The following is a 16,621-nucleotide window of genomic DNA, read 5'->3' on the forward strand; positions in this document are numbered from 1 at the left end:
GCCTAGCACTTTGATGATGCATTGGCTTACCTACTAAAGCTTTGGTTTGGAAGGAACGGAACAAGGCCAGCTGTTACCCGTATATCTTGGCAGATTGATATGGCCTGGCCCTTATCCGCTTTACCATGAAATCCTTGGCTCATACACCAATCTCGTTTTCCCTACATCTTCACGCTCGGTAGCTGCTCTTAAAAGCAGATGAGATGAACCGCAGCTACCACTCTAAGACCTAGCTCTCAAGGCACACCGACTATGAAGCCCGTCAGCAAAACAACTTCCGCAGTGACATTGCAGCCAAGATCAGTCTCTCCAGGAAAATTTATTCCTACAATGCAATTGATGCTACTACCATGGGCCGTTGGACGTGTCTTAGAGTCCCATTCAAGGCGACACTCCACAGCGGCATCTTCTTCGATGTTTCTCACTCGAGTAGTCCCACAATCTATTATGATATAACGCTGCTAACATCAGCCGTCCCAAATGTCCACGCACGGGGGCCCGGCCCACAAAGTCCTTTAGAGCTTGAGCCGCTTCTGCGATGAGGTGGAACGGCATGGGGCTCAATGCGGTCTATTGAGCCTATGTGTGTTGTTGTGACTATAAGTGAGTGTGTATGTGTGTGTATGTGTGTTCTTGACCCGCACAGAAGAGTACTTCTGTTCCTTTCTATCACCTAAACGTTCATAATCCTAGTTTTTCATAGAGCGACATATACGACACTTCCGAAAATAGAAACACGAAGCATAGTATGTGCCCGCGACGTCTGGTTACATAGCCCGCGCTAGCGTGGATTAAGTCGCATAAGTTATGCAGTTAAGTTACTATAGTGTATGTGACTGTGTAGCGGAACGCACTGAGCAAGAAGGTCATTCTCTAGTGATGTAAAGTATCCCATATCGTGCCGCAGAACCGTCATAGACGCATACAGTCCGACTTTGTTGCCCAGATAAAATCTGTCGTGAGCCCACTAACCACGTCGACGACCTCGACACATTCCTTCTAGAAGAAAAATACTCTCACCAGTCTGCTCATTCAGATGCCGAATCGCCGCCGACTCGGATGGGCCCCTCGAACGGCTCAGACAGTAGATGAGATGCCCTGGGAACGGTGTGGCAGATGCAACCTCTTAGTCGAACACAAGGAGGCATGTCGCCAGATGTTGTGCCGTTGAGGGTATCAGTTCTGCTATGTCTGCGGAGCAAAATTGTGTACCTGCACCTGCACTTGTGACATGCCATCTCAACTCAAGGGCGAGACATCAACCCGACCGTAGTACCGGAAGCTCATGAGGAGTGGAGCTCGTCAGCGGGAAGTCATCTTTCTCTAGGCATGTCTGCAACATGACTTTATCACTCAAAGGGGCTGTCATGGACATGATTGACTAGCATGCTCTCAGGGGACCGGTTGGTTGGGCGAGTGCCCTGCCATATGACCAGGCAGTCTTAAACTCCGAAGAATGAATGTGAATGCGAAATGCAGTCCTTCATGACTTTTATCAACACACCATCTTCTGTAAGGAAGAGGTATATGCATGAGACATGGGTCATCATATAATGCCTTGTGGAATCCAACTATGGATGTTGATCATGGTAGGCGAGACTTCATGACGGTGGCTTCATCAATAGGTAACTTCAGCCGATGCTGTTATGCCACCTCAATTCTAGTCAGAGAATTCACTAAAGAAGCGTGATTTATTTTATGATAACCTATAGATGCTAACTACCAATATTGGTCATCGTGGGTGAAACTTCATAACGGTGGCTTAATCGATGGGTAACATCAGTCAAGGGTACCCCAATACTGGTCAGAGAACTGACTCAAGAAATACTGCTGCTAGAAAGTTGCAGCCATCTCAACCCTCGCAGCCAGAGGCAACCCTCACAGTCAGCCATCAGAGGTAGGCGTCACAGTCAGAGGTAACCATCGCAGTTAGAGGCATCAGAGGCAGGACTCTTCTGGATATAGCTACGTTAATATTATAGTTGTTTACATATTATAGTTGTTTACGTCTGCTACATTTAATGATCCGGGCTACGCAGCTTTGCCTATCTTTTTGGTGGCGCACCCATCGCCAACAACATAGTCTAGTCAAAGACAACACGCTAGGCTGCGACCCGATAGTATGTGGAAGTGCAGGGAGGCCAGGGTGGTTGCTGCAGTCCGTGTGACGATATCTCAGTAGGTATAGTAGCGTCGGGGACAAGGTCAGGTTCTCGGGACCAAGGCCAGCATCAATGGGTTTCTCAGTCGCTCCTAACACAAGATCATAGAGATGTATCTTATCGAAAGCTCAGAGGTATACGGCAGCATGAAGATCTGTGTTCAAGTTGGATCAGGCCCAGAGTTTACCGGTCCAGCAGGCCTGAGGGTTTGGCTAGGACGAATATTGCGCCTCTTTTGCCCACAGAAGAGAGGCACATCGATATGTGGCATGAAGCTAGAAGGCTCTCCATGAGTCAGCCTTGGAAACAAAAATGCTCCGTAAGTATTACGGATTACAACCCCAGGATTCAGGGTATCCGCCCAGTGCTAAACGAGTTACCACTTGGACTTAACGCTACGTCATGCACTCGCCCCTACTGGGTTATATCAGGGGGTTTACAGCCGGCCACCAAGTCAATGTATCGCACTAACTCCACCATCCGTCGGAGGCAGCGCTTATAACCACCTTGTACCTTAGTCAGCGGCATGCCTTTCAATCAGAGGCAGGCCTTGCAGTGAGAGGCAGGCCTTGTAACCATAGTCAGAGGTAGGCTAAGGCCAGAGGTAGGCCTATGGTTAGCAGCAGGTGAGGTATTCATCAGGGCTACCTATGATTATGAGTGTTGCCGCTGATTACAAGGCTATCCTCATCGCTGCCTTGATAGCATATGTGTTTCCTCCGACCCCAAAGCAAATGTACCCGCAGTCGGTGATGGAGCGGTCGGCCACTGGGCAGAAATTCAATAGCTGCTCGAGGTGGAGGAAGGGTATCAAAGGGAAGACTATATTTTCCGCCTCACCAATATATACCTGATGCTGATCGTCAGCGCGCAGTGAAATGCGATCTAATGCGGCCTTCAATGCCCCTAAGCTGTCTATTTCAGGGCCTTTTCGGATTGCAGGTGATACTCAGACGCATGTGAAGTGGCCAGGAACATGTGGATTGTTCCAGGTTTGGTGACGACAAGACCCGGAGCCCCTGAGCTAGCTTCCAAGCTAGGAACATGATCGCTCGGACGCGTTGTGGCCGCCGGACCAGTCGTCGGTCGGTGCCCCATTAATTAGGACCAGATGTTGAAGATCATCAATTCAATTGCCAGGCTGAAGGCGCTGGTGTCCGCTGCAACCCTCAGCAGTACGGATAGTACTTCACTTCTGAAACCACCTGGCCGAAGGTGGGTGGGCCAGGGGGAGGGACCGCTGAACCGGCTCCTAGGTTCCAAGTTTTGGGGGCCTTTTCAAAAGTTCAAAAGTTCGATGCTCATCACTTTCCTCTCAGCTTTATCAAGCATTTCTGCTGTTGCTAGCATCCAGCGCCCACCACGTAACCTGTTAGAGTTTTGCTGTAATCGGGTAACAGGTACCTACATAGTAATAGACCCAATCATCGCGACTCCCCTCTCCAGTTTCCCGCGCACGTACTTTGAACCAGGTCATCTACTTACTACTAAGGTATTGACTGTCAGGTACCTTAGGTAAGTAAAGCGCAACGGCCAGCTGTCCATTCCATAGCTGGCGCGTCGCATGGAGGCATGTGCGATGGCTAGAGGGAGGCAGGTGCGTACGGGTACCTTCGCGACTACCCCACCATACAACCCCATATTACTAGTACTGATGCGGCCAATTTGAATTGGCTCCCACGGTGTCCCACCCGCGAATTCTCCGCACTAAAAGGTACATGGTACCTGCCGCAACTGTCCCTTTGCCTTCAAGTTAATCAACCACGCCTCTTGCATCTTCGGAGCCTTTCCCATCTCATTCCTCCGCGCCGTCCTCCTTTTCCTCTTCCTTTACCCCTTGTTCCCACCATTCAAATAGCTGCTTACCGTCTTTTAACTCTTACTCTGCTCATCCGCACATTTATATCTCTAGTTATTTGTTTGCTCCTCCATCCTCTGTCGCCACCGCGCTCCCACTTGGTCAATTCCCCATCATTCTTCCACGCGCCTGGCCGAGACAAGGGACTGCCCAACCGTCGCGTTACCTCATACTTTGCGCTACATTACGTCAAGACGAAAAGCATTCCTAGCGCCGTTTATCCGGGCTCAAAACTCGAAGTGGTGCCCCTGACATCGCCAACCTCTTCGCGCCGGCGACGCTCCCTCGGCCAACGACTGTCGAGCGAATACAAGGCCCAGCGCAGCAGTCCGCTTTGCGGCCTGCCAACGCCGTGAGCCACCATGCCTAAGATTCTATCCCCCGGGTTTCCCCCCCGGCGACCGTCAGGGGTCGTCCGCTCCCTACTTGTCGCCATTGTCCTTGTCATCATGATCTATCTCTACAAATTCCCCAACGACTCTCCTTCGAGACCGCTGGCTGGGGCAGGGACGAATCCTGTACCCGGATCTCCCCCTTACAATGCCGATGGTAGCAATCTTCATCGTCCAGAGTCGAAACCTAGCTACGTCGTCGATCCCGACGACGACCGACCCGCCCCGAAACCCAACGAGGGGCCCTCGACCCCGGCGATTACGGAGGAGAAACAGAAGTGGTGGGAGAAGGAAGATGGGGATAGAGTGGAAGGGAAGGGACACAAGGAGGTGGACTATTCCAACAGTGGCTCTAGCGTTGGGTCAGGGTCCTCAACCCCCTCTGACCCCGACGATACCCACCCCATCAACCGTCTTATATACGATGCGCAGCTCAAGTTTGCCGAACTCGCGTCCAAAGAGACCCACTCGCTCTCGGAGGCTGCTCAGGCCTATCGCAAGCGCCGTGGCCGCCACCCTCCTCCCGGGTTTGACCAATGGTTCGAATTCGCCCAGAACAACAGCGCCCTCGTCGTCGAGGACTTCTTCGACCAAATCTATCATGATCTCCAGCCCTTTTGGGGACTAGAACCGGCTATAATGCGCAAGGAGTCCTGGGACTTTGAGATGACAATCAACATCAGGGACGGCAATGCTTCTACTATCAGTAACTGGTTCTGGACTACCATCTGGCATAACATGACCCAGTCCATTGCGCACCTTCTGCCGGATATGGACCTACCACTGAACCCTATGGATGAACCCCGCCACGTGGTTCCCTGGGAAGATATGGACAAGTACATGCAGAAGGCGGCCAAAACGGTCAACCTACCCAAAGCAAGCAAGGTCCGGGGTGACTTTCAAAAACTCCCCAAGCCTGGAAAGGGTGATTTGAAGACCAAGACAAGGGATAGGGATTTTGAGGAAACTGGTACGTTCATTCTCCGGGCTAGAGGACTCCTAAGCGCCCAATTACTGACTCTCAAACCTTCAAGGTCGGTACTGGGATATTGCCCGTCGTGGATGCCCTCCTGATAGCCTTGCTCGAACTGAGCCGCTGCAGAAATCGTTCGACATCACCCCGAAGATCGATATGGCTCACGCCGAAGCTCACATGCACAAGGGCTTTGTGTCCAACTACACCTTGTCTACGGACATCTGCCATCAACCTGACCTTCAAGGTCTAGAGGGTATCCTCATAGAGCCAATCTCCACAAGTTCGAGCAAGATTTTCGCCCCTTTGTTCGGCGGCTCTAAGCTCGGGGTTAACAACGAGATTCTCCTACCAGCGCCGATGTACTGGAGTGAGGAGGAGCGCTTCACTGGTGGTGGTGAACATGGGGGAGCGTGGGGTACCAAGGAGAACATGGCCGTCTGGCGTGGAGTTGCGACCGGTGGCAAAAATCGGGTAGACAACTGGCGCGGCTTCCAACGCCATCGCTTCGTTGCCATGAATAATGGTACGAAGCTCGCGGCTGCCGAGAAGGGTCAGCATGAGCCGGAGAACTTTGCTATGCCGGAGGAGCAGTACCAGCTCCGCGCCCAAGAAGACGGCAAGCTTGGCCAGTGGGTCGACAGGTGGGCCGATGTGGCCTTTATCAACCTCATGTGCGAGCCGAACACGGTGGATGGTACTTGCTCCTACACCAGCCCTTACTTCGACATTCGCGAGGGCATCTCAATGGCTGAGCAATTCTACTACAAATACGTTCCTGACATCGACGGAAACAGCTTCTCTGGACGTTATCTTGGCTTCCTCCGCTCAACATCCCTGCCCATCAAAGCGACCATTTTCCGCGAGTGGCACGACAGCCGTCTCGTGCCATGGAAGCATTTTGTGCCCATGGATAATCGTTTCGGTGACTACTATGGTATCATGGAATACTTTCTTGGGTATCGCGGCGCGAATGGGCATGATCAGGCCGCGGAGAAGATTGCCAACGATGGCAAGGAGTGGGCTGAGAAGGTCTTGCGGAAGGAAGACATGCAAATTTATACCCTGCGACTCTTACTTGAGTATGCACGTCTCCTTGACGACCGGAGGGACAGCATGGGTTGGGTCGACGACGCCTTGAAGGATCCGTCCTTGGAGGAGACCTGGTCGTGGTGGTGGTAAGCCGGACCTAGCCCATGCTTTTGTCTTCGCTCCTTTTGTTACATGGCATATCTATTTTTTGATTTTTTTTGTTTAAGGGGCCAATCTGTTTTGAAGATTTCGGAGGTTGGTTTCCATCCATCCACCCTTGCACAAGCAGTTCGGAGTGTAGCCCCCGAGGGTATTTTATCTGGCATCCAACTGGATCTGAGGCGAATTTGGAGCAGGCGAGTTTTACAACATCGTTTTGTATGAGGAGTTTATGGGCGGTATATATGAGTGCGGTGAAGATAGAGCGGAGGACATGGTACCGCAACTAGGTACCTATGTACAACATCCAGTCGCGCGGCAGTCGGGTTGGTTATACCTAGCTACTTACCCCCATAAGTAATGCATGATTCCCTATGATTTATAATAAATGAGTATGTTTGTTGCATAATGATAAGGTGCCTAAACATAAACGCCACCATCTATAGCTACACGTTATCTCTTACATATATTGTACAAGTCGTAAAATCGGCATGGTTAGTCACTGCTCCCCTGGGCTGCTCCTCGCAACCCAGCTTCATCTTCCTCGTCGCCCTCCGTCGTCCGTCCCAGCATCTGGACATAATCAGGCCGGAAAGGCCAGCGCATCCACGCCCTGACAAGCTCAGTCCAGTGAGTCTCATTCATGGTGCGGACCGTCAATGCGCCGTGCCCCGTCATGGACGAGCCCCCCACGGCGGGATCCCACAGGCTAGGGCAGTGCTCGCGGGCCATGTCGGCGAAGCCCGGCCAGACAGAGTCCATGGCGGTGGGGTGGATGGGATGAGTGGTGTTGTTGAAGAAGGAGCGGAGCATGAGGCTGGAGTAATCGCCGGAGCGGGATGAGGAAGCGCCGTGCTGGAGGAAGACGGGGTCCATGGCCTTGGGCTGGATATCGAGAAGACAGGTTGGCGCGTTGGGGTAGAACTCGGTCGGGTCGATGGCTAGAGGTTCGTAGGCGCGGCGATCCCAGAGGAGGGACTGCGAGGGTTGGTGGCGGAAGAGGTGGTAGCTGTCGCGGATGAGGTTATACTCATTTCGCTGGTTCTTCTTGAGGCCCTCGAGGCGCTCGTCGTAATCTCTATTGGCGGCGGCGAACTCGGGGGTTGCAGGATCCATCTTGAGGATGGAGTCATGGAGCTGGAGGAGCTCCAAGTAGACTTCCCCGTTCTTCATGAGATGGCGATCACGGTATCGAAGCTTGGCCAGGCGACTTCGGTCTTCCTTGCCATGGCCCTCCATCTCTTCGGCCTCCATCTCCTCAAGCTCCGCCATGAAGGCGCGCTGGAATATGGGCGGCCGATGTCCGGCGAGCTCCTGATTTAGGAGAGTTGGGTCAGCCCTGACCGTTTGGAGCATACTCGTCTCGCGACCCGGGGGGGTGACCAGTCCTTGCTCTTCCATACGGCGCAGAGTGTTGGCCGCGGACTCGTATTGTATCCACTGGTCGCGCAGAGACAGTCGCTCAGAGGAGGCATCGGGGATGTCGTAGCCAGCCACCTCGTGTATCCATTCGCACGATAATTCGGCCTCAAAAGCAGCTCGCTTGCGGCCTAGAATGGAGCGCGGGATCGTCCGCCGTTTTATGTCATCGTTGACCCAAATGAGCATCCGCACGACTCCGTATCGCTGGAACAGATTCGAGGAACGTATACTGGAGAGAAGCTGGTAGAGAATCATGGTGGCGATATTATCAAAGTTCCACAGCCTCTTTTTAGGAAACGTGGTTAGGTTGGCCGTGACGAGGAGAGTGTCGTTTCGTTCTGGCTGCTCGCCCGGGCTCAACCGCCTATGGTGCGAGTCCACGTGTGAGGTCATCACATCGTCGAGGTCTGACCAGATGAAGCCGGACTTGGGGATGACTTCGATGTTGCGGTCGCCCATCATTTCCTGGCGGAATGGCTCGTACTCGTTGGCGCTGGGGTCCATCATAATGTGCCGTCGGGGTAGGATAGCGTCGTGAAGAGCTCGACTCCAGACGCTGGCTCCGGGATTGATATCAAGAAGATCGCAGCCGCGGTGACGCTCGAGCGACGGCCCCAACCGTTCGATAATGTCGTCTGGAATAATACATCTAAGCCTCTATTTTCGACGCGCGGACTCTAGCCTCCCAGTACTCACCGCATAGCTGTTCGCTAACAATATTGACCCTTCTCGCCTCAATAGGCTTTAGAGAAAACCCGTGCCGTTTTGAAGCTCCCTTTGGGGCGCGTCTGCTGGCCTGCCATAGCTTCGCCTTATGGAGCTTCTCGGCCATGGGCGTAGTCAACTTGGTCACGGCGTCGGTCGAGGTAGATTTTGTCGCCATCGTGCGCAAAGCTCCTTGGGTGCTGGCCAGCCGGCCAATTGGCCGTAAGAAGCCGCGCGCTGGCGCATGGTGCAGATTAGCCAGCATGAAAGGCTCCGGCACGGTAAGTTTTGACAAGAAGTCTGTTAGCACATTGCATCACCGTAGGTACGTACTCGCAGGGAAGTTCCAGGGTTCTGCCACACGACACCGCTTGCCTGGTCACCTTCACCAATACGCGTATTCTCGAGTCAATGTCGTGAGGCTCCAACTCTCGTCAACCCTACACCACCAGAGAAGTGTTCATATCAACAGCAACAGCAGCAACGGCGAGGAGCAACCTGGGAGTTCTCATGTTGGCCAAGATATCTTGTATGCCCGTTTCACCATAACACTTATATACTAGGTGGGTAGTGACGACAACTAAATCTATAGTTCCCCCGAGTGCTTATTACCTTCGTAGTAGTTTAGCACCCTCCATGTGCGTCTCCTTGTTCACATTGGCCACCAAGTAGATCAACAGTATCGCTCCGCCCTTCCTTCTAGCGCCAACTCCAGGCAAAATGACCTTCCGCTTTATCTTCATTCCATCGTCTCGTCCGAGATTCCCAACTGTCAAGAAATCAAGATGAACTCCGGATACGCCGCATTGCCATGGTTTTCTTGAAGTCTTCTTTGACGTGATAGTAGCCATGATGGGGCTGAGTCGTCAGGAGCCTTCGCTGCCAAACTCGTTGGTCCACTCAATTTGTTTCTCAACGTCCTCCTTCGACACTGTCGGATGCGAGTCTGATAACGCAAACTCGAAATCTTTTAGTGCGACATCCGGCGCTAGCAACTCGTCGGACTTGACATCGTCGTAGGTCATCTCAATCTTCTCGGGGTCACCCGGTGAGCAAGGCGTCAACATGCGCTTGCCATCTTTCATGACCTAACATCTAGTCAGCTTCTGGGCCCGTGTTGGTCATCTATTGAGGATTGGCTTCATACAGGTTTGAAGTGTGTTGCTTGTAGAATCTTGCGAACTGGTCTCATCAAAGCACTTTGGACAACGTTGCTGATGTCACTTCCGGAGAATCCTTCTGACTTGCTGGCCAAGACATTGTAGTCACCGGCCTGAAGTGTCGTATCAGTGTCTCCGATGGCCAGCTTGAACATCCTCGCGCGACCGTTGGCGTCCGGCAAGCCGATGTGTACACGTCTTTGGAAACGCCGACGAATGGCCGCATCTAGCTGCCAAGGAATGTTGGTGGCACCAAGAACGAGAATGCCTTTGCTGTCGTTCCCGACGCCGTCCATTTGGACGAGGATTTCGGTCTTGATTCGGCGGGAGGCTTCTGATTCGCCTTCACCTCGGGGGCCGCAGAGAGCGTCGATCTCATCAATGAAGATGACCGAGGGCTTGTTCTCCCGGGCCATGGAAAATAGGGCCTTTACCAACCTATACGCGTTCACTAGTCAGCTACAGCAGTCCATGGAACCCCCCTAGGAGGATAATTTGATAGAAACACACCTTTCGCTTTCACCCATCCACTTGCTCACCAAGTCCGAACTACTGATGCTGAAGAATGTGCTGTTGGCCTCCGTGGCGACGGCTTTTGCCAGATAGCTCTTACCGGTACCAGGGGGACCGTAGAGAAGGATACCCTTCCATGCTTGCCTCTTTCCCTGGAACAGACTAGGGAACTTTATAGGCAGAACGACAGCTTCCTTGAGAGTCTCCTTGGCACCCTCCAGGCCGGCGATATCCTCCCACCGGACGTTTGGTCTCTCCTGCAAGATTGCTCCCGACAGGGCGTTGCGGAGCTTTTTGTTGTCGTCGTCTTCGGGTGTGCTCTTGCTCTTACCAGTGCTTGAACCATTGACGCCCATAAGAGACTTCCCACCACCGTTGGCGTTCTCAGCCTCATTCTGGAGGAACTGCTTGAGCTTTTCAGCGCGGTCGAGGTACGTGGCCATCTTCTCCTGCATGGTCGCCTTGAGAGCTTTGTTCTTCTCCCATTTCAGAGCCTTAACCCAGAGCTCCATCGAGGACATGTAAAGATCGAAGGCCTTCTGGTACTCCTTGTTGTGGTCGGCCGTGATGGCCTTCTGCACCTCAGCGATGGCGCGATCGCGAAAGTTGGTCGACATTTTGGCGAGAGGATCTTGTGGTAAAAACCGAGTGGTCCAATTTTGAGCTATAAGTGCTCTGGATGTCTGTCAACCTTGACTTGGGTCGTGTATAGGTGCGACGAGATCGCGGGAGGGTCGATAACGGAGACGAGAGTCGCGGGAGCGGGAACCGCGGGGCCCAAGTGACCGGACCAGGTACACGTCGAAGAGGGTTGGCAAGCGGTTGTCCAGGCTCTCTACAGACGTATCGACGACACAAGGGACTCGTGGACGCTGGTGTGGCGAGGACTGGTGAGGTCGAATGAAGACGAGCGTCATCCTAGCCAGTCTGCCAGGCTGCCAGAGCGGGATGAGAATTGGCGGGGAAACAGGAATATGCATTAAACGAGGAGGGACTATTTCAATCAACTGCTCTGTATCGTGGCCATCGCGGGGCACCAGTAACCATCGCATTGCAAAAGAAGCCTTCAAAACATCCGCTTACTGAGACTGAGGGTATCATTTCTGTCCTAGAAGGTTCATCCTGCTCCATTGCCTCGGTTAACGGGCCCATATCTGCTATGGCCACCGCAAACCCCCAGGCGCGCCTCCAGGCGCTCTCTGAAGATTTTCAGAAGCTCCAACAAGGTGAGATCCTCCCGCCAGCAGCCCACACAGCATGGATGCTAATGATACATTCAGATCTTCAGGAATTTGTGGCTTCAAGGCAAAAACTTGAAGGACAGAAGCAAGAGAACGTAGGCGTGCAAAAAGTTGTCACCCCTGAGTCGACCCATCTACCTCGCCATTCTGACCGCTCCTTTTAGGAATTCGACAACCTTGGAGAGGACGAGACAATCTACAAGCTGGTAGGCCCCGTTCTTCTGAAACAAGACAAGATAGAGGCCGAGAGCACTGTCAAGGGACGCCTGGACTACATCAATGGCGATATGTGAGCAACCCGAGCCCTGTACTGCAAGAGCTAGCATTCTGATGTGGACAACAGATCGAGAGTAGAGGGTCAGATTAGAGAGACGCAAGAAAAGATGGAGAAGAAGAAGGCGGAGATTATCCAGATTCAAGCAGCAGCTCAGGCGCCGCCAGCAGGAGGCAACAACTCTCAATAAGACAGAAAAAGTTTTGTAGATTTGGGGATTGAGAAGCAATTGGGGGAAATCTCGCTAATCGATATGAGGGAGAGGAGTTTCCGTCCAAGCCCGTCGGGTCATTTGATGAGAACCCGAAACCTGGCATCGTGAGAGCTTAACGTGGTGTGGTTTCATGCATATCCGCTTTAGATCTATATGTCTCTTTAGTCGCATCTCTGTCAACACCGCATTTCGTCATGTCGCCAGTGGCTCTGCTCTGCCTTCAGCGAATGCCCCGCTGTGGAGTGAGGGGCTTCTGTTTTGGGGAGCTTCCAAGATTCCCCCCTCGTCCATTACAGGTGCCTGGCAATTCCCAACGACGCGTCCACGGGTCTGCGTCATCGTCGGGCAGAGGCACCAGCTTTCAGCCCGGCAAAGAAGCCAGATAATTGGGAAGCTGAAGAACTGGAACGGTAATTGCAGCCTGTTTGTTCGGTCAAATCCCATCTTCAACTTTTGCGACACCTAATTACGAGTACGGTCCGATAGGGCGAGCCTACCTAGGCACTTTGCGCTGCTCACGGCGTGGTTCTGGGGAACCTTGACCCTGCTCCTCCAACAACTTGTTGGCCAGACCCTGGCCCCTCGCACAGTACCGCAACTTGCTGTCGCGTCGCTCACTTCACCCATATCTCTTCTAGATAGAAGCTTCCGGGCATCGGATCCGATTGCCTCTATCGAAATGGAGGCCCGTCCATCGATGCGGCCGTCCCGGCCACAGTCGGTCACGGAGCTGGTCGAACAGGCCGAGAATTTCGCCTTTAATATCAACATCCCCCTCAAGCACTGGACGCGTGCCGCCGAGACGCTCTATCAAGAGGTGGGGTGCCCAACCTATTCCCTTACTCAACATGCGCTGACAACCGGCTCTAGGCCAGCTTTGCCCTTGCGGACGGAGACCTCGGCCGTGCATACATGATGCTCTATCGCCACTCAGTTCTCGTCTTGAAATGCCTTCCGAAACACCCCCAGTATAAAGACCCCGATCAGCGACGGGCGTGCCGGTCATTATCGAAGCGAATAGATCGTGTCCTCGAGGACCTAGAGCATCTGAAACCCGAGATAGAGAAATTGTACAAAGAGTGGGAGCGCATGAGGCCAACATCTTCCGAGCAGTCTCACAAGACCAACCAATCCTCTACGTATGCCGATTTTGCTGCTCGCGACCCGAGTCTGAGTGGGAATGCCAAGATTCTTGATGCTTCAGAACATCAGGATCTAGCCGTAGATCTTGCTCAAAAGGAGCTGTCGCGAAGAGACACGATTCGGAGGGCAACAAGACAGGAGAATCCAGAATCGGAGACGTTGGTGAAGTGGAGAGGGAGAAGATGGGACAAATGGGATACACCGACGACTACCGTGCCCGATACCGATCTCCAGAAACAGATAGAGGCAACCCGAAGGAATCTGGACTCGCCGCATACGACTCAAGAGGCTGGCACAAACATTCCGTCGCCGGGCTTTGTTTCACACAATTACAACTACCCGTCTATCTCCAAGTCGCGACCAGTTATCTATAGCAGGAGCAACTCCCAGGCGTCGGTGCCATCAACAACCCAACCGTCGCGACCCCCGAAAGAACCTGTTCAAGATTTTGCCGAGAGGAACGCAACAGGACTGAATGGTCCCCCTCCCTCAGTCCCTCGCAAACTGGTCCTGGACGATTATAAGCCATTGGTGCCAAGTCCTCCGCCACGACCTAGCAAAACCGAAAACCTAGCAGAAGCCCCAGCATTACCTCCAAAGGCAGCCATTGAAACACCAACTCCGCCCAAAAAGGAGCGCCTCGCCTTCAAGCCAGGCGCGTATCTTGAGAATGGAGATCCTATTCGATCTGTGTTTCTACCACGGGGCCTTCGGAAGGCGTTCCTCGATATTGCGGCCGATAATACGCGAGCAGGAGTTGAGATGTGTGGGATTCTCTGTGGCACGCCCATTAACAATGCCCTCTTTATCCGCTGTCTCCTCGTGCCGGATCAGAAATGTACACCCGACACGTGCGAGACAGAGAACGAGTCAGCCGTGTTTGATTATTGCGACAGCGAGGATCTACTGGTGCTGGGTTGGATCCATACACACCCGACGCAGACCTGCTTCATGAGCTCGCGGGATCTGCATACTCACGCAGGGTATCAGATCATGATGCCCGAGAGTGTGGCTATTGTCTGTGCTCCGAAGTTCACGCCATCGTAAGTCGTGTCCCAAATAGAGTAACAAGCTCTGGCAATGCTAACCACTATTTCCAGATATGGGATCTTCCGTCTGACGAACCCACCAGGCTTAGAACATATTCTTCATTGCAACCATACGGATACCTTTCACCAGCACTCGATAGACAATTTGTATCGCGAGGCAGAGCAGCCAGATGGCCACGTCTACGAGACCGACAAGATGCCATTCTACGTACAGGATTTACGGACCAAGTAGTTGCGACCACGAAGTTCTGGTTGACACAAGTCACGGAGTTTTGCCTCGGCACGAGGCTTTTAGAGCAAATGCTTGACATCATTGCATAGCACCGGAGTTGAAAGGAAAGACATGGGACAGTAGGGAACAAGACACTGCTTAATTCGAGTTCACGCCCTTTCAGCCATCGTCGTGCAGGATTTCTGCTCTCTAGTAGAACAGATAGGGCTCTGAGGTCACGGAGTTTGGCGGCCATTGCGAATTGGTGGCAGCACAAGTGCATCAAATTCATCAGTCAAACACCATGCGTAGTGGTCATATGACGGTTGATATTGATCTGAATCATCCCGACGGGCTCACGAGTGCCATGGCCATTTCCAACTCCGCAACGACGTGGCTGTAAGTCGGGTAATGTTTGATAGGCGGTACGGAGTACGTACGTACGAGTATGTACTCGAGCATGTTTGACTTCAGTGTATGGGGGGACCTTGTTGGGTCCATTGGGGGAGATCCTGACCCGGGATTACAGACCATTGAGACTAGCCCCTAGCGGCGGGGAAGCACACTTTAACTGCCGGGGCGATGACTGGTGATCATCCGCCCCTCCATCGGATATGAACAATGAGAACCTGGAGGCCACGACGTGAGCAACAAGCACTGCAGCGACCAATGATCCTACCTGGATGACCTGGGGGGCAGGAGAGGGGTGCGAGAATGACGGACGAACGAGTTCTAGTTGCTCGTTTGTCGATAGCGCCGCGCATGTGGGGAGCTGTGCATGCTGGATTGGGTTGATGCAGTGCACATCCAACCCTCCAGCTCTGATGTCTCAGGTGCCGGCGGAGCCTCATGGCCAATCCGGGGCCCGGCGTTTGCGAAGGTCGGCCAGCTACCGCCCGAATCGGTCGACGATGTGCTTCCCAGCTGCGAGGTCCAGAGCTGACAGCTCCTCCGACCTGTGCATGTCAATACTGGGCTGTTATGGTTAATTTCACTTGGATGCGTCGGCCAGGTCTCTGTGGGACCCAGCTCCAGGACAGTCACCGCGCTGACCGCGAGGAACGAGTGGTGCACCAGACGGTTTCCATGCATTTCAGCTGGCCACTTGCTGGCAGAAGGGGGGTCAACCCTACCAGGCTAAGACAGTGGCGCTGCGGCTGATATCGCATTGGAGTCTCGGGCATCAAACTAGGCCTGTGCGCTTGCGAGGTTGCCGACGATGGACAGGGAGTCGAGTGGGCAACGGGGAAACCCAGTATTGAAAAAGAGAGAGAGCAGTCATGGACCAAGCGAGTGACGAAGCCGAGCACGGAGTTCCCTACGCTTCTCGAGTCCTCCGACCATTTCATTTCAAGAGGGACTTGGCCACTGGGGAATTGACGTCGGGCCAGCTGCATTACTCGTACATATCATAGCGGCTATTCCACATCACATCCACCGCATTATTGGCTCCATCCTCCCGCGCCCCGGATCCTTGCACGGCCGGCATGTAGATCTTGGCATCGTCGGCTTTTCCCCAACGACTCCGCTCTCCTCCGTACGAGTACAGGTAGTGCCACTGTCGACGAGAAGCTCGCAAGCGATATCCGTACAGTTTCTATTACATACTTTGATTAAAACACAGTCGCCCGTGTCGGCATTTTCACCATTCGGCCGATGGCGGGTTGCCGTCCTGTCTCCTCGGTGTGTGGATACGATTATGGACGCCTTACAACGACCACACATCGGATTGCGTTGTGGCACGGGTATCGTGTACTCGTACTGAGTACTCGTACTAGGTATTACATACCCGTACTTGAGTACTGGGAGAATCCTGCGGCGCAGTGAACCAGTGATGTGTGCTACTAATCTCTCGTCATATCTTGCGCTCGGGGTGAAACTTGATCCTGTTAAATTTCAAGCAACCAGCATGGTACTGGGAGCACCGACGGAATGGCCACGCTGACATGCGGCTAAGGCAAGTTTATCGTGACTGCTGACCCGAGAGTCTGGGAACGTCCATCAACGGTGTCTATGCTTGACTCGCCATTGCCACGAGGTTTACGAGTCTCAGAGAGTCAGGGTCGACGTGAAGCATCAGTGTCCAAAGAGTCAAGGACCAAGACGGGCCTTC

The 16,621-nt window shown here is 53.2% G+C and overlaps 5 protein-coding genes across 5 annotated transcripts; 3 read left to right on the top strand and 2 right to left on the bottom strand.

Moving 5' to 3' along the window:
• Window positions 1-4,382: 4,382 nt before the first annotated feature.
• ACO1O0_007663 (uncharacterized protein) lies at window positions 4,383-6,567 on the top strand (the record flags this gene model as incomplete). The annotated part of the gene is made up of 3 exons (XM_083197031.1): window positions 4,383-4,569; window positions 4,591-5,382; window positions 5,447-6,567. The coding sequence occupies 3 exons, from the start codon at window positions 4,383-4,385 to the stop codon at window positions 6,565-6,567; spliced, it is 2,100 nt and encodes a 699-aa protein (XP_083048239.1).
• Window positions 6,568-7,071: 504 nt separating this feature from the next.
• Window positions 7,072-8,881, bottom strand: ACO1O0_007664 (uncharacterized protein; the record flags this gene model as incomplete). Its single annotated transcript, XM_083197032.1, has 2 exons — window positions 7,072-8,633; window positions 8,695-8,881. 2 exons carry the CDS (start codon window positions 8,879-8,881, stop codon window positions 7,072-7,074), a joined length of 1,749 nt encoding a protein of 582 aa, XP_083048240.1.
• A 688-nt stretch (window positions 8,882-9,569) lies between these two features.
• VPS4 (AAA family ATPase VPS4) lies at window positions 9,570-10,993 on the bottom strand (the record flags this gene model as incomplete). The annotated part of the gene is made up of 3 exons (XM_083197033.1): window positions 9,570-9,791; window positions 9,851-10,301; window positions 10,374-10,993. The coding sequence occupies 3 exons, from the start codon at window positions 10,991-10,993 to the stop codon at window positions 9,570-9,572; spliced, it is 1,293 nt and encodes a 430-aa protein (XP_083048241.1).
• A 542-nt stretch (window positions 10,994-11,535) lies between these two features.
• On the top strand, window positions 11,536-12,081 carry YKE2 (tubulin-binding prefolding complex subunit YKE2; the record flags this gene model as incomplete). Its single annotated transcript, XM_083197034.1, has 4 exons — window positions 11,536-11,602; window positions 11,657-11,712; window positions 11,782-11,906; window positions 11,961-12,081. 4 exons carry the CDS (start codon window positions 11,536-11,538, stop codon window positions 12,079-12,081), a joined length of 369 nt encoding a protein of 122 aa, XP_083048242.1.
• Window positions 12,082-12,784: 703 nt separating this feature from the next.
• ACO1O0_007667 (AMSH-like ubiquitin thioesterase) lies at window positions 12,785-14,529 on the top strand (the record flags this gene model as incomplete). The annotated part of the gene is made up of 3 exons (XM_083197035.1): window positions 12,785-12,922; window positions 12,976-14,291; window positions 14,349-14,529. 3 exons carry the CDS (start codon window positions 12,785-12,787, stop codon window positions 14,527-14,529), a joined length of 1,635 nt encoding a protein of 544 aa, XP_083048243.1.
• Between the last annotated feature and the right edge of the window lie 2,092 nt (window positions 14,530-16,621).

The sequence above is a fragment of the Amphichorda felina genome (assembly GCF_050947745.1).
Source record: "Amphichorda felina strain 45539 chromosome Unknown scaffold_7, whole genome shotgun sequence".
NCBI lineage: Eukaryota > Fungi > Ascomycota > Sordariomycetes > Hypocreales > Bionectriaceae > Amphichorda > Amphichorda felina.